Source organism: Polypterus senegalus, chromosome 12, assembly GCF_016835505.1.
Source record: "Polypterus senegalus isolate Bchr_013 chromosome 12, ASM1683550v1, whole genome shotgun sequence".
Lineage (NCBI taxonomy): Eukaryota > Metazoa > Chordata > Cladistia > Polypteriformes > Polypteridae > Polypterus > Polypterus senegalus.
This window is the reverse complement of record NC_053165.1, coordinates 65,366,392-65,389,278: the sequence shown is the minus strand read 5'-3', so window position 1 is coordinate 65,389,278 and position 22,887 is coordinate 65,366,392. Positions and strand designations below refer to the sequence as shown.

At 38.6% G+C, this 22,887-nt stretch overlaps 1 protein-coding gene across 1 annotated transcript in view; it reads right to left on the bottom strand.

The window, feature by feature from the left end:
* Nucleotides 1-22,887, bottom strand: part of dnah10 (dynein axonemal heavy chain 10) — a 111,680-nt gene that overhangs the window by 64,276 nt on the left and 24,517 nt on the right. Inside the window, exons 18-38 of the mRNA XM_039771329.1 lie at nt 22,568-22,775; nt 22,010-22,166; nt 21,254-21,733; nt 19,744-19,902; nt 18,208-18,324; nt 16,098-16,200; nt 15,834-16,012; nt 14,901-15,112; nt 14,580-14,736; nt 12,779-13,012; nt 10,432-10,554; nt 10,102-10,335; nt 7,490-7,713; nt 6,794-7,063; nt 5,556-5,739; nt 5,167-5,301; nt 4,886-5,038; nt 3,525-3,713; nt 1,800-1,946; nt 1,523-1,714; nt 1,310-1,428 (exon numbers count right to left, since the gene is read on the bottom strand). Of these exons, the coding sequence (XP_039627263.1) occupies nt 1,310-1,428; nt 1,523-1,714; nt 1,800-1,946; nt 3,525-3,713; nt 4,886-5,038; nt 5,167-5,301; nt 5,556-5,739; nt 6,794-7,063; nt 7,490-7,713; nt 10,102-10,335; nt 10,432-10,554; nt 12,779-13,012; nt 14,580-14,736; nt 14,901-15,112; nt 15,834-16,012; nt 16,098-16,200; nt 18,208-18,324; nt 19,744-19,902; nt 21,254-21,733; nt 22,010-22,166; nt 22,568-22,775 (3,976 nt within the window). The remainder of the gene's footprint in view (nt 1-1,309; nt 1,429-1,522; nt 1,715-1,799; nt 1,947-3,524; nt 3,714-4,885; nt 5,039-5,166; nt 5,302-5,555; nt 5,740-6,793; nt 7,064-7,489; nt 7,714-10,101; nt 10,336-10,431; nt 10,555-12,778; nt 13,013-14,579; nt 14,737-14,900; nt 15,113-15,833; nt 16,013-16,097; nt 16,201-18,207; nt 18,325-19,743; nt 19,903-21,253; nt 21,734-22,009; nt 22,167-22,567; nt 22,776-22,887) is intronic.

Sequence of the window (22,887 nt, the reverse complement as noted above, 5' to 3'; positions counted from 1 at the left end):
CAAGAAAGGTAATGTAGTACATATTCTGAGAATAACGTGAGACACCAAAGGAGATCTTGATATGTCATTCGTATTAAAACGTTTACAGTTTCTGGTTAGAATAGCTTTTGCTATGACAATTAACAAATCACAGGGACAAACATTCGAAAAAGTTGTTTTGTTTATTAGAGAAAAGAAACGATATTCACTCACGGGCAGTTACACGTTGCGTTATCACGATAAACACAGAATCAAAATTCAATGCAATCTTGAAGAAAGGATAATTCCAAATATTGTTTTTACTTAAGTTTTACAGTAAAAATGAACATAATGCATATGTAACAATCCCTATGAAAAAAAAAAAACAATCTCTTTAAATTGTATATCTGGTAAAGCAAACCCGGGGATTGGTGAGCAAAGCGAGCAGGAGTCGGAGTCCCCTAGTCTGAAAATAAAGAAATGAGAAGGTCTCGGGAATGTCGATCTGCTCAGCTCCCCAAAACATTTTACCAGTTGCTCTGGTACAATTTCAGAAATGTCTGCCATTGCACAATGAGAGCAGCAACAACCCATGAGATTAAAGAACGAGTTTAATTAATGACGAGACTCAGCCCCTCTAAGCAGCTGGTTGGAGTGTGAGGCCCTGACTTAGTTGGTCTTCGGTTGGCTCCTAACTTCTCATTTCATTTCTGTTTGGCCTCCATTTAAGGAAAGAAATGAAGAAATTCAGGGTAACAAATCTTAAAAAAATCAATTTAATTAAAATGAATTCATAAGAAGTTAATTAGCAGCACAAACAGGGCACTCATTAAATGAAAAAAAAAAAAAAAAAAAGATTACAATGAAAACCTGTAGCCATGGTGGTCCTCCAGAACTGGAGCTGGTGACCCCTGACGTAGGGGACTCCTTCCACAGCAGCGCCCCCAGGCTGTCTCCTCAGACTACAGCACTCTTGAACCTCTGTGGGAGTCCAAACCAGGAGTACAGCAGTGGAATACCAGCAGCTAATCCACTGGTGGACTCCTTGGCCCTACAGAGTAGTCTCCCATTGTTCTTCCATTACCTTACACCAGACGCAGGTAGCAGGTTCCTAGAACTTTAAAGTACCAGTGCGAACGACTGCACTAATATGCAACCCAAACAATTATGACTAATTAGATTCATTGTCAAGAGATAGTTAATTTCAGGGTATCCTATACAGGACTTTAAAGCCTTCTTTTAGGCCAAACTCCTAAAATGACAGGCTTTAGTACAAGAAAAAATATCAAATTTAAGAATGGAAACATGAATTTGTCCATTGTTAAAATAAGGTTGTTAGTCAGTAACATACCTAGTCTGTGCCTGGCACAACGTATTAATAACCACAGATTTACCACCACCTGTTGGACCAACTACCATGGTAGTATGACGTGTCATCATTGTCTCGTACATTTGAACCACTTTATCCACCTAAAAATAGACAACAACAATCCAAATAGTTTACAATGAAGACTTTCTATCTGTAGCAGTCCATTATTAATATTTAATCACCGAATACCCTCACCTGCACAGGAAGCAGTACATAACCATTCTCAGATAATGACATCTCCACCTTTTCATTGAAATTGGGGTAGCTGACACGGGGGCAGTCCAGGCCAGGGAACAGATCTGTGATGAGCCCAAGGAATAAAGGCACATCTTCAAATACAAACTTGGGAAGATTCATATCTCGCAAAGCTCTCATTAAAACCTTGTCCTATAAAACAGAAAGACGGTTAAAAAAAGGATACACTGTTCAACGACAAGAGCACACATATCTTGAGAACATGGCGAAGTTCTACCTCTTTTAAATCAGGAGATCCTCTCTTCAGCTCTCCGGCCATTACCAAAACAGATTTCAGTGCACGAAGTCCAAAGTCATAATGATGTTGCTTGGAAAGCTGTTCCTTTGCCAGTTTGTACAGGACAGTCATTTTTTTAGCAAGAATCTGTTATATAATAATTTGTATTATCATTAAGAGTTGTAAAAAATGTAAACTCCATTTAAAAATCACAAATTGAAAATGAGAAATGAAAAGAAAAGTAAAAAGGCAGGGTCAAAGTGTTTAGTGTTTATTGTACACTAGCAAAATACCTGTGCTTCGCAGCAGAGAAGTAGTGTGTTAAAGTAGTTATGAAAGAGAAAAGGAAACATTTTAAAAATAACATAATTGATTGTCAGTGTAATTGTTGTAGGCTTATTTTAGTATTGAGAGTGAATTTGATGATTGTAGCAAAAAGGCAGGAGTCACCAGCAGGAAGAGGTGAAGCAAGGCCAACAATAACCGGCTTGAAGTGGTGGAGTAAAGAAGAAGGGAGCAGTGAGTACGACGAACAACTGAGGAAAGTAAGGAAGCAAGTGAGGAGGCACATGAGCGCGGGATGTTGTTAATGTATACAGGCAGGGAGTCAACCACGTGGTAGGGGCGCGGGCAGTGGCCATGTGGAAAAAGGAAGGGGCACCGGGGGCATGCCTTGTGCGTCTCTGCCGTGAAATAAATCATCTGTTAATGGAAATAAGGAATGAAACCACAAAAAGGACAGGCCAGTTCCAAAAGTTCCTTACAGCATTATGGTGAGAACTGCCAAAAAGAAGACGTTATTTTTGAAAGTTCATTATGGGGCATGGTGCGGAATGAAACATACTTAACGTTTGCAAGTACAGTTTAAAGGATGAGCAGGGGAAATTTAGGCTTCCTACGTATATTGGAAGTCGCAGAAATAGTGAGGAGGGGTTTCCCCTATCTATATGTACAGTTTAGGGGGTACACCCATATCCCCCCTTGGGTGTTGCAATAGGACATGAAACATACCTAACTTTTGTAAGTGCACTGCAAGGAATGAGCACATGAAATTTCAGCTTCCCACCTATATGGAAAGTGGGAAAATTAGTGATGAGTCAGTGAGGGCTTTGCCTTTTATATGTAGACATAAATGTATTCTATTTCTAAAATGTTTATTTTGATACTGTATTGAGGATTTGTTCTGTTCTATGTATTGTATTGTATTGTATTGTACTGACCCCCCTTTCTCTTTTTGACACCCACTGCACGCCCAACCTACCTGGAAAGGGGTCTCTCTTTGAATTGCCTTTTCCGAGGTTTCTTCCATTTTTTTCCCTACTGGGTTTTTTTTTTTGAGAGTTTTCCTCGTCTTCTTATAGAGTCAAAGCTGGGGGGCTCTCAAGAGGCAGGGCCTGTTAAAGCCCATTGCGGCACTCCTTGTGTGATTTTGGGCTATACAACAAATAAACTGTATTGTATTGTATTTGTCAAATCAGCCATGGATATGTACAGTACATATACAAATAGCTCCTGAAGAGTTGTATTGTACATGCTGTTGGAAGATTTACTCTGCATTTTTCAAAAGTGACAAGTCAGTCATGATTTCTTCCTAACATAGGCCTAACAGAGTTAAAGGTCATTAGGAAACTAGTGAGCACAATATGGTCAGCAAGTGGCAGGAAACATTAGCAATAAGGATAAACACAGCTGAAAAAAATAAAAATAAAAAACAAGAAATGGTACCTTTGCCAAAAGAAATCCTTCTGAAAAAAGCATGATTTCACAGATCTGCTGCAAATCCGGCACAATCACCACAACAGGTCTAAAGAGAGCCTTCACCGACTCTGGCAGCTCTGTGCGGCCCGCATAACCTGGGTTCATAGTAATAAAAATGCCCATTCGGTCATCCATTGCGATCTCCTGCCCTTCAAACTGAAGAAAAACAAGTTCCGTCACTGGAGTTTGAAGAGCTCTGTGAAGCACTTTGCACTTATGAGTCTAATGAAACTCTTTCAAAATTAATATGGAAGTTAACACCACTTCCTCAGCAGTAAGCGCAAGGTGGAGACTTCCCCGGATGGGATGTTACTCCATCACAGGCAAGACAGGCCACATTTAGTGTTGCCCATCAATTTACAAGGCACACCTTAGGAATGTGGGGAAAAAAAACAAAAACCAATATGGAGAATGCAAAAATGACAAAGACATGACTGAGAATGACATCAGGTCTATGTCACTGATAACAATACTGTAACACAATGTAGTATATACATACTAAAAAAAGCTACATCAAGAAAAAGTGTAAAAAGTATAAAAATGTAAATGAACACCCACAATATGAATATTTCATAGTTCTTCGTGTAGATATACATACTGTATATGTTTTCTCGAAGCCACTTAATCTTAAGGAGGGTCACTGAGGACTAAAGCCTATCCCAGCAGCACGAAGCAGAGGGACGCCAGTCCGTCGCGGGGCACAAACACATCACACTCACTCACACACTACGCTAGAGCTAAAGCAGAGGTCCTGATTAACCTGAGCTGTGCGTCTTTAGGGAAATCCACAAAGGAACAGCCATGTTAACACAAGTATAATGTACAAAATCCACACAGACAATGGCAGACAACGGCAGACAACACTGGACTCAACACTGCGCAACCCCAGTGCTTCATGTAATGACTAATTGCCTTGCTCCACAACTTATAAGGAAATAATGTATTCAACAGACTAAAAACAATTCCATGCTGTACATTTCATTGTAACATGCCCGTGTTGTAATTTTTTGCTCCAGTTACACAATACTTTAAGTTTGTCTTTAGTGGAATATTCCACAGACTCTCAAGAACACTCATACTAAACACATTGCTAACAACAATATCATCAATCCAGTGGCAGGGAAAACTTTTGCTTGCTGTCAATTCAGTTTAGCTGCTTGGACTGGTTTAGATGAGATGTGTATAAAACTGGACGCCTGCACTAACAAGATGTTAATGGCCTGCTTCTATATTCATGTGAGGTCTGCTAACAAAAACTAATCTGAATAAGGCTGCAGGCAGAAAACATTTGGTTCCATTGTTACGGTTACACACTGAACCAATCATACCTGAAATCTCTTCAAATGAAGAATAAGAGCATTTCGGATTGTCTGAATTTGTGAAGAAATTACAGACAACACCGAAGCATCAATTCTGTTAAATTCATCAAAACAGCCCCATGCACCACACTGGGCTAAGCCGGAGAAAATTTTACCAACTGCCTGGGGAAAAAAATGAAAGAAAATGAGAACACATTCAAGAAGTCAAAACATCCAACATTAGAAATTTAAATACAAAAACCACCAATACAACACAGAGAAATGAATAAAACACTGGCAAAGCCTCGTACTTTGTAATCCATGCCCTCGCCACAGTTTGTAACCACACACAGGAGTCCTAGAGCTTTTGCCAGGTCCTTCGTTGTTTCGGTTTTGCCAGTACCAGCAGGTCCTGCTGGAGCACCTCCCAAGTACATTGACAGTGCCTGAAATAAGAAAAATATTTATTTATTAGACTTCATTTTACCAACTGCTTATAGACACAGTAATAATAATAAGTGAACAATAAATAACAACTAAAATATATGGTTTATTTGCATAACAAATATCTCAAGGAAACTAATAAAAACAATATTAAAATTAGGACCTTGCACTTGTTACGCAAAGCCGTCTGTGTTGGACACACTCTTGGTGCAAATAAATACTGCAACAATAAAAACACTTGAGATGTTCTCTTTACCTGTGTGAGTGTCAAATATATTCTGTCAGTCAAGGGAGTGATAACCAGACGACCATTAAGACCCATGTACTCGTACCCATAATGAAAGGTGCCGGTACACTGGCGTACAAAGAGATCATCGTCTTTCTTTAGCCAATAAAATCGAAGCTGGCTCTCCCATTCAAATTCACGTGCATCCATTATACTAGAAGGGCAAAAAGAAGAAAAAGAGGAACAGAATTTAGGGAAGAATCTAAATGTTTTCTTTTTCTTCCTGTGTCATTGGGCTTAAATTATAACCTGCTTATAGACAGAACACATACTGAATTTTGTCATTTTTGTTGGCTTTAATTTTCACTTGCGCTACCAATTAAAATAAACACAGATTCTGATCATATTTCCAAAAGAAACTTGACACTCAGTTCTAAGAAAATGTTAAGAAAAACAAAACACACTCTCATGAAGTTAAATTTTAAGTATTTCTTTAAGTGGAGGCTCTGAAAATAGTAAATATGGCAAATTGTAATCTTGTAACTCTTTATTATAAAACCACAGGGTAATAGAAGTTAGGCAAATGTTATATGGGCTCCATAGCCCGATTTCAATGAATTTCCTCCATCTTTGTTAGTTAGTCTTGCACATCAAACCCAAACTAAAGATCCACCACTGACCTAATTCATGTTAAAAATTAAGCACTCTCTTCCATAACTGAATATCTTGACATTATTCTGGTCAAGATTCTTGTTTTTGTTGTTCTCATTTTCTTTTGTAACTGTTCTGTTTTCCAGGAATATCGTTTGTCTCTCTCTAAGTACTCATGCAATGTTCTACTGCTATACATTCAATTCTTAACTGCTCTATAAAGTGCTTAGTGAGAAGTCGAGCAAAATGACCCCTTTTATTGGCTAACTAAAATTATTACAATATGCAGGACTGTTGAGGTGACTCAGGCCCCTTCTTCAGGCATATTGTAATCACATCATCACTACAATGATGACATCTTGGCTGAAGAAGGGGCCTGAGTTGCCTTGAAAGTTTGCATATTGTAATAATTTTAGTTAGCCAATAAAAGGGGTCATTTTGCTCGACTTCTCACTACACCCATAATGGGTAACACGGTACAGCACCCTACTACTATAAAGTGCTTAGAAATAGTATTCACTATTGTATACTATAAACAAGACTGCATCCAGTTATGAGCTGGGATTCTATTAAATCAAGTTTATTGCAGAGAGTTTATAACCTTCAAGATTCCTTACCTATCCATTACAAATTTGTCAACAATATCTCGGGCATGCACATCAATAATGAGCACTGTGTTGTACTTTTTGCGGTCATTCTTGCTCAAGGGCTGTGTAATTCTGGTCACAAGACTGTCAATTTGCTGGTGCATTTTTTTGGCATAGTTCTTCAAAGCTTGCTTTTCTCCCTTCTTGACTTTTGCAAAGACATCTTCAACTTCCCAAGTCCACCAGACCTGTGTGGAGGCCAGTACTACCATGCCTTGAAATAGCAGCATCCAGTCAACTCTAAGTGAACACAAAGACAAACACAATGAGCGCACACTTCAGAAATGATTTTAAACATTGACGGAAGTTAAATTGTCATAGTGGTCCAAATAACAATAATCTTTATCATGTAGTAGTAGTATTTATCATGATGAATAGAGCAGTCGGAGTTTGAATGCCTAAGAAGCTGAATAAGTCTTCCATCTTAATCAAAGACAGTGCTGTACTGGTTAGGTTCAGAAGACTGGCTTTGTAGCTTTTCGTGACTTTAAATTTCGAGGCACAGCTTTACTATCACATCCCAAAGACGTGCAAATGTATTTAAATGGCTACTCCAGACTGGCACACTGTGTAATACCCCAGTCAGACTGCCTTGCTCTTACCACCCACACAAACTTGAACTCAACAGAGTGGATACAAAGACACAAGTAGATGGCTTAATCTTACCTACTTCTGTCTTCACAGTATCTGAAAATAGCTTCCTTTGTAATAAGTCGGTTGGTTCTCCTCATTTCATGCAAAACTGCCGTCATCCAGTCTTCCACTCTTCCCTCAGCAGGGATAGCTTGCCTCAGTGTCATCTTTTCGCCTTCAGCTGACACCATAGCTGTTACTATAGTTTCTCCTGAATTGCCCTCTTGGAATTCAAGTGAAGCAATGTTGTCATACATCTGTAGAATATTTGCAAAAGAGAAAAATAAAGACTTTCAATAATCCCCACTATTCAAATATTTTGACATCATAAGTACCAAAACAAAGGACAGGTTAAGTAAGAACGCGTCAACTTCATTACTGAATATTACAATTTAAGACGGTCAAAAATGAATCAAGAAAATTGAATTGCAATCCAGGAAAATTAAAAATATACTGGGTTGGGTGCTAACCCTAGTTCAAGGAGAATATAATTCCTAGCTCAGAAACGGATCTGCTTCACACGGAGTTTAGTTCTATTTCAGTCTGCATAGATTAATGACAAAAACTGCAGACTCTTTAATACAAGTGTTCACGGGCAGTCTTAGGCCAGGTTTATACTTCAGGCGACATGACTCATGCTCCTGCAGACGCTCCTGCTACGCAAGCGTTGTACTGTTCATACTTGAACACGTACTTGACGTAAATCTGGAAAATTCCACCAGGTGGCAGTGGGAGATATCATCGCGGTGAGAAAACTTTGAATTGCCTGAAATATCCGTTAAATTCTGAAGTCACCTTGCCACACTATCTCTGAAAAGGACGTTTAATGATTAAATCCATCAATCCAAGGATGTGTCCATTCCAGCTAGCATTGGGCACGAGGCAGAAACAATCCCTGGACGGAGCATCATCTCATCGCAAGGTGAATACAAGCACTCACATACAGTGGCGTCATTTTAGCGTCACCAAATCCCCAAACCAGAGCACACTGTGGAAACCCAGCAGGGAATACCAGCGACGTGACTCCCTGCAAGACAGCAGTGCTACTGCTCCGCCACCGTGTCACCCCTGTGTGTGTAATTATTAACAGTATTCATTATTTAAACAAAATTACCAATTTATCTGTAAAATGTAACATACATACTTTAATGCATTTTATCATGAAAGTGACATCAAGTATAAATCAAGTTGGAATATCAGACATGTGTTCTGTGTGGTGATCTATTGCTGGTTGCCACTGCTGTCAGGTCAGTAGGCAGTCCCAGAAAAAAAAGACAGCACAGAAGACGGTATGTGAGACTTTTAAAATGTATTGTGTCATTACAATCAGGAATATGCGATGCTTGAATATAAAAGCACCACGAATGCATCTGTATGTCGGCATTTTGCTTCACCACATTGAACCGTTCATCAAACATTGAAGCGCGCACATCAATCCCAGAGGATGCTCAAAGCGGCTTTCTGTCACATGTAGATAGTAAACCGAGACTCTGACGTCACATTCCAACTTTTATCACACTGCGCCCGCTCCCCAATTTTTGCTGGTACTGCAACTCGTGCACGTGTCACATTCATTTTCAGAGGACACGTCAAATGAACACTGGGAATGCGTGGCAGCCATGATGCATACGCGTGAAGTATAAACGAGCCCTAACACTCACACATAAAAAGTATGTATGCAGTCAAGTGAAGGCAACTTTCTGTCCTAGAATGGAAAATCTTCAATTTTCTGTAAACTGCAGATAGCTTATATTAAGTTTGAATTTTTGTTCAAACAAACTATGATGAACTTAAATGTACAGAAGTCTTCAACGCGATTTAGTTACAGAGGCAATTCACATGGGAAGTATTTCTTTTTCACACACTCTTTCTGTATGCAACCAGTCATTTATAACCTTAAGGCAGCTGTTTTAATATGTTTATAATCTGCGAATGGAAAATAAGTATGGACCAGAAGTTGTTTCAATTTGTTTAGAGGCTGATCAAAGGTTGTGAGCCGAGTCATCATAAGGCCAGCCAGCCATTCAAATGTGTGCAACGTGACAAGTGCCAAAGGTCCATAGGAAATTTTAACATCAATCTGGCTCATCCGAGGCGACAACATAAGGCAGCACGACATCGAAAGAGGCATCAGAGATCACAAAACATGGAATACAAAGTCAGTTCACCATTCTAATAACTCAAATTCTTGAGAGTTTAAAATAAAATAACATAGCTGTGCTTCTATTTTGGCTCACATCTCCCTTCTTAAGACAACCTGGGATTACAAATGTGAGCTAGAAAATGTTACTCTGTTATAGGAGGGGCTGCTTTTTGAATTGTTAACATTGCACCTAGAAACGTGTGTGGGTCTAAATTAAAGCACAAGTAGAGGAAACTCCTAAATCTGCCAATGGATGCAATTGCCAAGTACAAGAAATTGCCTGCATGACTACCGATCAGCTGACTATTAATCATCTGGTGAAAGCTAGTGAAGGCTAATTCCCATTCAGCCTTTTTCAAAAGAGTGTTAAAGATACAGGACAAAAAAAAAAAAAAAAAGGAGTGTTTACCTAAAAATGTCTACATTTATTGGGCTTGCTTCCCAGTGCAATTGTCCGGATTAAATGTGTTCTACATAACAATCAAAAACCATTTAGTGTTACCTTTATCATGTGCTCTTGAACACAGCCTGGATCACTGCTTCCCAAAATGCTAAGCAACTCATCATCAGATATGAAAAAGAACCGTGGAAAAGCATTTCTTTTGGAATCCAGATAGTCATTAAGACTCTTCTGACACTTCTCCAATCCATCACTCAAATTCTCCAGGTCAGACAGACGATTTGGAGCTTGACAACATTTCTTAATTAGAGGCTCCTTTAGAGAATCTGTCATTATCTAAAATGAAAGAGAAGAATCATAACATTCTAAAGGAGCAGGAAACTGTGATAATACCCACAGTGCTTATTTCTTATATGGAGTCCAATAACAAACCTTCTTAAATATTTTGTCAATGTTGTCAAATTTTTTTGCTTCTTCTGGAAGCTGTGATCGAATATCACCACCTATAAAGATGCTCTCCAAATACATCCACTTCCGCTGGACTACCATCCATACCTGCAAAACAAAAAAACCACTCGAGTTTTGTACTATAAGAAGTATGGCTTTAGAGGATGAGCAAATGATTATTTCAGGTTCAATTTAGGAATACAAAATTAAGGTGTTTGGTCCCATTTCTGTTTCGGTAAAAGAGACGTTTGAATTTTTTATCCATAACCAGCTTTTATTTTCTGCTGAAGACCAAAGACAGCTGAAAAATAATTTGTTGTTCTTTTTATTACTTCACCTGTGCACAGACATGTAATCTGTAATACCATTGTTGTATATTCATGTCTTTGTTTGTGGTTTTTGTTAATTTTAAATCAGTTTTTCTTATTGTATGCTATTTCAGTTGATTTTGTTTATTATTGGTTAATTATGTTCTGTCTCTCAGTTTGGAAGCGTTTCTTGTGCTTTGTGGGGGGTTCCTCAAGATGCAAGACCAACCTGACATCACAGGGTCCTCCTCCTGGGCTTTAGATTCAGGACTCAGAAGCCAAGCATTTTGTTTTCTTGTGAGGTTGTGAGTATTCCATCCATCCATTATCTAACCCGTTGAATCCGAACACAGGGTCACGGGAGTCTGCTGGAGCCAATCCCAGCCAACACAGGGCACAAGGCAGGAACCAATCCTGGGCAGGGTGCCAACCCACCGCAGGAGGTTGTGAGTATTGTTATTTGTTATTGGATTTTCTAGTTTATGGTTCTCTTTCTTGGTATCGATTTTGGACTTTTGCTTGTTTAGGATTGTCTTTTACTCAACTTGTTTTTGCCAATTTTGCTCTGTGGAGACTTGCTTTGTATTTTTCTGTTAATAAATCTGTCTTTAGGCAGCAGGGTGGCGCAGTGGGTAGCACTGCTGCCCCGCAGTTAGGAGACCCAGGCTCACTTCCCGGGTCCTCCCTGTATGGAGTTTGCATGTTCTCCCCGTGTCTGCGTGGGTTTCCTCCCACAGTCCAAAGACATGCAGGTTAGGTGCACTGGCGAGTCTAAATTAGCCCTAGTGTGTGCTTGGTGTGTGTCTGTGTGTTTGTGTGTGTCCTGCGGTGGGCTGCCGCCCTGCCCTGGGTTCGTTTCCTGCCTTGCGCCCTGTGTTGGCTGGGATTGGCTCCAGCAGACCCCTGTGAACCTGTAGTGAGGATATAGCGGGTTGGACAATGACCTTTTGGCTATAAGCTGAGGTTTATAATGGTGTTTAGATATATTTTTTAGGACTTTTAAGTTTCTTTTAAAAGCTTCAGTCCCTTCTGGGCTGCTGAGGCAGGCCACTTGGAGCTGGGATTTAGCCCCACTGGGATATGGACTTTCCAGGCAGGCAAAAGAGGTGAGGCCTGATCAATAAAGCCTCCAATTGAAGCCTTTAGGAGGCCTAACACCCCTGATCTTTCATGTTTGTGTCTCCAGTTCCCAACAACCACAAATTTAAAATAATCCTCTACAATTCATACTGTACACTTGACTTTTCAATAATACAGAGTTGTTCATTTCTTGTTTTTTTATATGCACAGAAAAAATCAATGTGATTTTTGCACGAATTGCAAAGACAAAATTATTAGAGGTTGTCATTTTGTTTGGCAGATTAGTCAATTTTATGTTATTGACTAAAACGCAACTTTTTCATTGAACTCAAAACCAATATGACCTTTTATGTATAAAAACATTTGCAATCTGATCATGTAAAAGATATAACAGGATTTTTATTCTCCCATCTAAGGTACTAACTTAGGTCAGTGTTTCCTTCTAAACCATGTTTCTTAGCAGTGAGTTATCTGACTATCTGAAGTAAAGGACATTTCAGCACAGGCTTCAAAAGCCCTGTAAGCTGAAAGACTGCATGCAGGATGCTAATCACAGACAGACGTTAACATAAACACACAGCACGTGCTGTTAGTGAATTTTCAAAATGTCTGATCTTCTTGCATTGACAATAACTGATTAAGCTACAAGGAAACCACTTGAAAAACTGTAAAAGAACATATGGTTTGATCTGGAAGATAAATGCATGTGTGTGTCAAAACAGATCTTCTAGCTGTAACTTCATAGTTCAGGGTGACCCACATTACTAGGTGAGGAGCCTCAAGCTTGGTTAGATACTTTCAGCCTACACAGAGTCACAGCCTGAATTCAATTATACAGTATGACGGCCCTGGAGCAGGAGTTTGTGTTTCAAGGCTCCTTAAGCTAAAAGTGTCTTGCAATAATTGAATGCAGCAATGTTTGGTAAAACAAGAAGAGCTTTTACCCCAATGACTTCACTTATAAGGGACAGTGTCTTCTCACATTCTTGAACAGTTGACAGAAAAGGACCGACAAATCTGCTTCCTGACATGCTCTGGAGATTCATGGCATTGTCATCCAGGATCTGAAGGATTTCATCCACTGAGCCCAAAATGTGGCCCCTCTCTTGGGTACCTTTGAAATATCTCAGGATGGCAAACTTCATGTTGTCCCAGGTTTCCAGAACTTCTTTCACGCCCTAGTCAAAATGGAAAAAAGGGAGCAGTTTAATTACATTTTTTCTAGATTTAATTTTAAGCAAAACTACTGGATCAGAACATAATTCAGTTTAAAAAAATGAGCTGATCTTCCTCATAAGAGAAAGCAAGCCAGGCAGAATGTGTACTTTGTATTAATAATTTGAATTTTATACCTGAAGATTAAAAGATCACTTGATATTTTTGCTTTAACCGCTCAAAACAGAAAAGATGTTGCTAGTTACAGGGTCAAGGGGTATGTCCATACCTCTATGTTTTAATTTAAAAATGATGTTTTTAGACCAAAATGATCTCTGTCCACACTAAAACGACCAGAAATGCACGTGACCTAGACATTCACAAACAACGGACACTCACGCATCGGCAAATAAAATACCAAGAAGGAATAAAGCTGGCAACCAGTGTATTTACTGCAATATTAAAAATTGTAACCCCCAACTGGTAAATGATTTGCCTCTTGTGCAAGTGTGCAGAATTCAAAGTGTACAAAACACAAGTTAGATGCATACAGGTATTTTCTTCTGTGAAGGTTGACCCATCTGGGAATGAGATGTTATAATGAGCAGAATCCACGCCACAAACAAATCAGAGCGCGTTTTTAAAAGTCTCTGTTTCACCCATCCACATTACAAAGTTAAGCCTGCTATTTCAAAAGTAAATGACTCTGAAGAGGAGTTTCAAAAATCAACATTTTTTTAGGTGTTAAAAGCACCAAGGTAGTGTGGACGAAAGGTGAAAATGGATACTTACGGTATGTCTGTGTTTTAAAAGAAAAATGTAGTGTGCAAACATAGTTCAAGTTTTATTATTTTTATCAAAATAAAGAAAGTTCTGTGTTCAGTCATTACTGAAAAACACATTTTGAGCTATTTTTATTCATATCTTCTTGCAGCTGCTCCCAATTAAAGGTTGCCACAGCAGTCTATCCGTCTCCATCTGTCCCTGTCTTTAACATCATGTTCTACCATACTGACCGCCTTCTTGTCCTCCCTCACCGCATTGAAACCTCATCTTTGGCCCTAATTGCTCCACTGCATGTGCCCAAACCATCTCAATCTAGCTTCTCTCACTTGGTCACCAAACTGTCGTACTCGAGTTGTCTCTCTAATTTACTCATTCCTAATCCTGTCTACCCTCGTTATCCTGAACAAAAATCGTAACATCTTCAACTCTGCCACTTCCAGCTCTGCCCTCCTGTCTTTTCTTCAGTGTCACCATCTCCAGAATTCACCACATAGCTGGTCTCACTACCATTTTATAGACTTTCCCATTCACTTTTTCGGGTACTTTTCTATCACAGATCACTCCTGCCACTCTTCTCCACCCAGTCCACCCCACCTGCACTCTCTTTTTCCCCCCACTGCCACACGCTCCATGGCTTTGGACTGTTGAACCCAAGTATTTCAATTCGTCTGCCTTCAGTGGCCCTGCTTCCTTGCAGTCACACCCTTCCACCACTTTAAAGAAGGGAGAATAAAACTGCCAATTTCACAGTATTCCTTAAGCTGATGAATCTCACAAAGTATTATTTTTCTATTTGTAACTCACCTTTTCAATGCCAAGTTCTTTTACTGCGGACGTCACAATTTCCGATATGACATTGCCATACTTGTGAAGCTCCATAGCAAACATATTCTCTAGAGTGAAAGTATCAGGGTTCATGTCAAAGCTGGTTCCAGTTCTTGTCATAAGTTCCTTCCAGTGCCTATTTAAAAGGAAATCAGGAATTAAAATATAAAATTAATTTATGAATTATAAAGAGAACACGTTTCATTGTAATGGGAAGGCAAAGTATATCACAAAATACCACGGCATCCTCTCATTTAATGCGGAGTCAGTCAAAACTGTAAATTAAATAAAGTGTAGCACCTTTCTCTTAAAGCTTCATTCTTCAAATAAAGTAGTAGTGGAATTGAATCTTTAAATTCTTTCATTTTGGAATTTAGAACATGAGCTGCTGGCAGGCTGCGCACATCTCTGGGTAGCTTTTTAAGGTTTTTAATAAATCCATCAATGCCTTCCTGAAGTAACGACACGTTAAGATTTGCCCACAGTGTCTGAGACCACTTTGTTTTTGCAGCCTAGAAAAGATATTCAGATGCGAGTAATTTCAAGAGGTCAAACTGTATCATTATATGACACTTTCAGTTTACTAAAATGAATTTTATTTACTTCGCTAAATTTACAGAACACAAATTCATATAAAAGTAGTTACATTATTCTACAATGGGACAATGACAGATTAAAAAAACCTCTTCTAGAGCCACACAGTGAGTCAGTTGTGAGAACTAATTTGGAAACTTAAAGTGAGACCAGCTATGTTATACGGGCTGGAGATGGTGGCCCAGGAGACAGAGCTGGAGGTGGCAGAGTTAAAGATGCTAAGATTTGCATTGGGTGTGACGAGGATGGACAGGATTAGAAATGAGGACATTAGAGGGTCAGCTCAAGTTGGACGGTTGGGAGACAAAGTCAGAGAGGTGAGATTACGTTGGTTTGGATATGTGCAGAGGAGAGATGCTGGGTATATTAGGAGAAGGATGTTAAGGATAGAGCTGATAGGCAAGAGGAACAGAGGAAGGCCTAAGAGAAGGTTTATGGATGTGGTGAGAGAGGACATGCAGGTGATGGAGAGGACAGAAAGATATGGAAGAAGATGATCAGCTGTGGCAACCCCTAACGGGAGCAGTCGAAAGAAGAATGTAGTGCTTTAAAAAACAATAGCAACAATGATTTTATTGTTATTGTACTTCTTATAAGCATTAAAACAGTTTTAAATACCAGTGAAATAAATGTGCATACCGTCTGAGCTTTGTAGATCTCATAAATTTGCCTCAGGCCCCTCATCTCCTTCTGAACTTGCATCAGGTCAGGATACATTGTAATAGGAAGGTCAAAGAGTTTTTCCGCATTGGCCAGCTCCTGGCGCTCTTTCTCATTTTGGGACAACAATTCTTCATAAACACCAAGTATCTCCAATCCTTAAAATTCAAATTCACAAATGCATACAGTAAAAGTAGCACACAATGCATCTCTTTCTGAAACGACTGAAGAAATAAGGTTTACCTTTGTCAAGGTCATCTCCCACTGCTCCAGGACCTTGATTTTGAAAACTCTCGGCAAAGACAGCAAGCTGTTTTTTAAACTGATCAATCTGATCTTTAGTAATCTAAAACACACAAAAGTTTACAATATCATATTAGAGCAGATGTACGTACAGAAGAATTCAGATCAGCAGGTTTACAAACAATTAAAGAGTTTTAGAATAGGCCTTGCATATAATGAATCAAGACAGCACAAGACTAAAAAAAGGTACTTGAGTACTAAACGGACGGCTAGTAGCCTTTTCTATTATCGTGATGCAAATCGGATTTTTGTTTTCTTAACATTAGGCACCCAAAAGGGACATTAACATTAGGGACCTATAGGCAAGTGTGCGCCACTCCCACTAACTTTAAGCTTAGTATTTGTGGTTGAGGTCTAATAATTTAAACTCCAAAAATTAAGCAACCGGGGCGCCTCCCCTATGGAGCCCAGCACTAGAATGGGTAGGAAGTGGCGTCCGCTTAGTACACAAGTACTAAAAAATAAAAAAGATGTGCTTTTGTTTAAGAATATACGTCTCAGTTTCACCAAGGCTGTTATAATAAGAATCTCACCAAATTAAAGTGCACTACTAAAAATCAATATATACAGTTAATGGAAATCGGACACCTTGAGCAATGTATTAGTGATTCTTCTATCATTTCCATGCAACCCATTGAATTTAGATGACACATCACATCAAAACTATACTACTTCCTGCTAATTGTATGATTAAGTATAGCAGGTTATGGAGTGGCTTAATGACTAGAGAGTTTCACTTCAGTCCATTTCTTAGTATCCCGTTTTTGGTTTTTGTGGATCTTAGGGCAATAAGATGGATCCATTGGTTAAAAGGGCTTTCCCTTAGGCTGTCTGCAAATACCTGTGAGTCAGTCAATGAGTCAATCAGGGAGGTACAGCATTATTTACTGGATATTTTAGGTCAGTGCTTCCCAACCTCGGGTCCTGGGGACCCTCAGTGGCTGCAGGTCCGATTCCTAATCAGTGACAACACCTGATAGCACTGATCTCATTTAATTAGCTGGGGTTTTTGTTTCTTTTATTCTCCATTCAGAAAAGCACAGCAGCATGATTTTAACATTTATAAGACACTAAGAAATATTTCTGCTTTTGCTATCGATTTAAATGCTTAACTCTCTTTTGTTGATTTCATTATATTTTGCCCTTTCTCTGTGCAGTTTGCTCCCTTCATTATATCTTAATAATGACAATTTAAAATGAGCAGAGCAGACCCCCAGGCAAACAACACTGACTCATGAAAGGCTGCAACTACTTTAGTGTTGGACTCTGTAATTAGTAAATAATGGACTAATTAATCAATTAGTATATAAATGGAAAAGTGGAACGAAAATCAAGATGAAAATACTGTTAAAAAGAAAAAAAAAATACATTATTCCTATATAACTGCTTGGCACATTTTAATATACAGTATATATATATATATTTGCCAAACTTAATTTTCTAATTTCTATATTGTAGCCAAAACACAGAACTTGTGAAATAACACATCACTTAATTAGCCCAGGAGTCCAATTAAAAACAGAAATAAAAACCTGCAGCCACTGAGGGTCCCCAGGACCGAGGTTGGGAAGCACCGTTTCAGAAGATATCAACAATTGTGAGGAGCACATAGGCCGTTTTGCTCCAACATATATCCTCCTCTGTCTCTGTTTACGTAACTCCAGTAAAACACATGAAGTCATGTCTTAAACGTCGCCAAAGCACTGCTGTCTAGTATATAAATTAGGAAACATGTCTATCATTCTCAAAAGAAAATTTCCTAACATCAGTGCAAAATATCACCTTAGTGAGCTTCCACCTACTATTGATTAAGTTGTTTCAAAACAGCCGTACTAACATCCTATACTATTACTGCATACACATACTGTACATACTCATAAACTAAATCACACACACATTTATTAAAGTTCATTTCAGAATCACTTATTGAATAAGGAAATATGATTCAAATTAATAAAGAAACAAATATCTAACAAACCTACAGTAGATACTTCTTATAATAAGACAGTGTCAGGGCAAAATGAATATAATAAGCTTAACACACAGATACCTGAGTAAATGTCTTCTTTACTTTGCCCAGACTATGATCAACAAGTCGGGACTCAAGAAAGAGATCCTCCCAAATCTGTCGTATGCCAGCCTCGAGCACTCTTTCTTCTTCATCTACCTAAACAAGTTGATGTTAATAGGCAATGGAGAAAGGACAAATGTTTATAATTCAATTTTTAATGATCTGATTTGCTTTGTTTAGAGAATATGGCTATTTTGTATTTGGCCTCATCGACTCTGGTACTAAATGTATTAAGCAAGAAGTTTGAACGCATCACACCAATTTATTCAAGCAACAACTTCATGAGATCACAGGCAAACAGAGAATTAGGACAACAATATCCAGGCCTCCAGTTTGGACTCACAATAATTTAAGGAACCAAACACTAATTAGCCCATCTGACAATATTGAAAAGAGATTTGAGGCATCACATGCGTTTTCTGATTCTGTCTACAAACGTTTCATAGACGTGGACGAGGTTTTTGACCATGAACCACACAATGCTGTGGAGAAAGTGTTAAAAGAGTATGGGGTTCCCAGTCCACTGGTACATGGCTTTAGTGTTTGTATTTGTGGAGCTGTGTTTGTATAAGAAGGGTTTTGTAAATTTAAAATAAGTGTGGCGTTCTCCATAAAGTGTGTCTTGTCTGCATTCCTATTCACAGATTTCATGGCCAGGATACAGAAGGTAAAGCCAGGGCCTTGAGTGTACTGTTCTGAAGGATCTGATTAATGGCTGATGGCACAGGTCTCTTGGCCATATAAGACTGCAGCTGAGTGGTATATGGTAAGGATGAGCCCCTCCAAATACAAGACAACAGTCTTCAGGGTAGGAAGCGGAGGACTGCTCCAAAGGATGGCCTTGTTCACAAAAGAGGGTAGAAGTGATCAGTGGTCAAAGCTTTGTAAATGCTGTACCAGTGTGGTGGTAAAGAGGGAGCAATTGAAAGGTGCACCTATTCAAAGTTAAACTTCTTGGACAAAACATTCAATTTAATGGCCAATTAATGTTCCCATCCTTACCTGCAACCATGAGCTCTGGGTGGTGGCTGAAAAATTACCAAATGAATGTTTGAAAAATGGCTTGGTGGAATAAATAAGGTCTTTCAAGATTTTCGAAATAAAATAGCAAGCTCTGTGAGCCCTGCAGCTGAAGCATGGAGGATTGAGGCCTGCCAGCGTTCTTGTAACAAACAAAAGATAGAGACAGAGATATCGCTCGGACACTGTGCCGTTCCATGGGCTTTTTTTCACCCGTTTTAATTTGATTTTATCTTTGTCATAATGTCTGGGGGGAAGGAATTAATTGTTTTCATACAATTGTTGTTGAATTAATTGTTTTCACACAGCTTCAAGTTCTAAAGAACACATTGACAAGATGATTAAAAAAAACAGAACACTCTCTCAGGCATAATAATAATAAAGGGATTTGTATCCTAATGTCGATGTCTAATTTAATACACATTTAATACACATCAGTTGATATGTACAAGCTAAAAAAGATACATGTAACATACAGGCCTCAAGATAACTTACTTGTATATTGTACATGATAAGCGTTCTGTATCTTTCTTGAATATCTTCAATCCGTAAGTCCACAACTAAAGACATGTCTCGGATATTAGCTATTGTTGCCAATACAAACTTCAAATCTTCAAGATTCTCTGGACTTTTCTTCAGGTTATCTGATAATTGCTGAAAAGAAATACAGAAATATATTGTACATTTGTGAAAACATTCAGTTTCTATGTGTGATATTAATAAAAATACAACAGTAACAATGCAGAGCGTGGTACATTTCAAAAACATTAAACCTGATAAGTCTTTAATAGTTATGTTTTTATTATCAATAACCAGTTATTTTTTTTTCCTGTCACGGGCTTGCATGTGCTCAATTATTTTCTCTTTGGCTAAAGTTGTGTGTTGTAGAGCGTTAGTTACAGTGGTGCGGATTACCACTCACGTCTCACAACTCCAACAAACAGCCAGTCACCGGGAGTGTGGAGTTTGCACATTCCTCTCATGTCTGCATGGCTTTATCTCTCGGTACTCCGTTTTCCTCCCACACACCAAAATTACACACGAGAGGTTAATTAGTAATTTGAAATCGGCAAGATGTGAATTAGGGTTTCCTATCACAAACTGCCATGACATGCAGTTACATTCCTGCCTTTTGCCCAATGCTGCTTCAACAGGCTCTGGATTCCTAATTCTCTTAAACTGGATTAAACGGGTTCAGCAAATCAGTAGAAGGATGGATGAATTCAGGCTCAAAGGCTATAGCCCGGATGTGCTGGGACTTCACCAAAATGCACTCCACAGCTTTTTATTTTTTGTGGCCAGAAGTTCTGGTGCAGTTGTTATGTTTCATGGATACAGTAGAAAACAAGTCTCTTAAAAGTGGTTTAATAAAAGACTATAATAAACATCATAAAGTTTAAAGGTTATGCTTATATTTATTATATTATTATATTTTCCCTTGGAATTAATAAAGTATCTATCTACCTATATTCTGGTCGTAGCAGAAAAACAATCATCCATAATATAGATATACTCATATTTCATATTAACATTTCTCTGCCATCATAAAGAGCAGATAAATACTCAGACACATACAGAGACATTGCAAACCTATCACCACAGATTCACTCAATTGTATAAACTAATAATGGATAAGCCATACTAAAATATAGCTGGTAACATTCATATTTTCTTCTACAAGACTTTATATTTTTTCTGGAATCCTCATTTCATTCACCAATTTTAGGAATAGATATAAAATAAAAACCTTTGCATATACAGGGTGGTCCAGATCTAATTATGCAATTATGAAAAGGCAAACACATCGCACCCGCTGTTTGACTGACAACCGTCTCCCCGCCATTTTGGAATGCAGGGCAGGTACTGCCATCTATCGGCAACAAAAATAATTTTTTTTTAATTCCCTATGTAATAAACTTAAGTTATAGCGTAATGAAAATTACATAATTAGATCTGGACCACCCTATACCAGTATGATTTCCTTTCTACACCACAGAATGATTACCTGCAGTTCCTCTTTGAGATTAAAAAGCTCCTCTTTAGCAGAGTCATTTAATAGCTTTCCGAGAGACATCACCCATGCTTTTGCATTTTCCTGGATTGTAAGGGCAAGAGGCTCTAGATTTAGCTGAATGCACAATTCCACCCGGGTTAGAGGCTGCTGTGCAACTTCTTCGGTTATTTTGGTGTAAAACTGAAATTTCTCATCATATGATACACAGGGTGGCTTCTTTGCAGCAAACTTTTCCATGGTAATCGCTTTGTCCACTTTCCACAGAGGCCTGTACCTCTTCCACCGATTCAAATACCTAGTAATTGACATCAGCACCTTGTGGATACTCTGGGAAAGGGCAACAGCTTCATCTTTGATCTGGGGGAGCAGGGCTATGTCATGGAAGAAGCTGAAAACAAACTTCTCATCTTGTCCTGGTACATCTTGTGGAGGGCACTCAACGCAGGTTCCATGTATCCACCTGACAAAGGACTGAACACAAACGGGTTATTTTGTATTACTGAGAACACCACTAAAAGATGGCACAGTTAAAAGCAGAATATATTGTACTGCTATCTAAGCATCAGATACTGACAAGAAAATATCTCCTAATTATTTAGAGGAGTAACAACACACAAACGTGACATTAGAGAAATTACAATTAAAGCAGCTCTATAAATGGCTTTTAATATTTGTACGGCTAAATAAATAAAGCCATTAAATATATATTTTATTACCACAATATAAATAGACAGAAAGTAAAGATACCTTAGCAGTTTCCAAGCAGTCCCTGAAACACTGTATAGTGAGCTTATAGATTTCATTGGCGTTAGGATGTAAAACTATCTCAGGAGCAGACAAAATGGTGTCAACTTGGAAGAGTGGAGCTTTTCCCACCAAAGCCGTACTAAAGGAATGTAAATTACTAAAAGAAAAACAAATATTTGATAACTTCCAGACCATAAAAACAAACAAAAAAAATCTCTAGACATGAAATAATAAAAATAATAACAATTCTTTGCATTTATATAGCGCTTTTCTCACTACTCAAAGTGCTCAGCAATTGCAGGTAAGGGCCTTACTTAAGTGCCCAACAGAGCAGAGTCCCTTTTGGCATTTTACGGGATTTGAACTGGCAACCTTCCAATTGCCAGTGCAGATCCCTAACTTCAGAGCCACCACTCCACCTAACGACTGTGTAAGCAAACCTATACAGTCAATCAGGAAGACCCACAACAAAATGTTTAACTCTTAGCTGAAATATAAAGATGAACACAAATGATATAACTTTGATATGTAGTTCACTTAATTCAATTCAGATCTTACTTCAGGACCATTGTGGTAAGGGCGTTGTATACTCTGCGCTCCCAATATGCATAGTAATGTGCCATGTTTGGTGCTTTGCCAGTACTTGTATGAACCACTAAGCTTTCTACTTTGGTCAGAAGTGGGCCAATTGCATTATATTTTCGGCACAAGAAAATTACATCCTTTGCCCTTTGTCTTTCAATGTGCTCATAAAATTCTTTCACTCCTGTAAAAAAAAAAATAAACAAACATATCATCATCAGATATTCTCCAAAAAGAAGAAATCTACCATGTAACAGCAACATGATGTGGGCAGCATGTCGCTAACTTAAAAATAA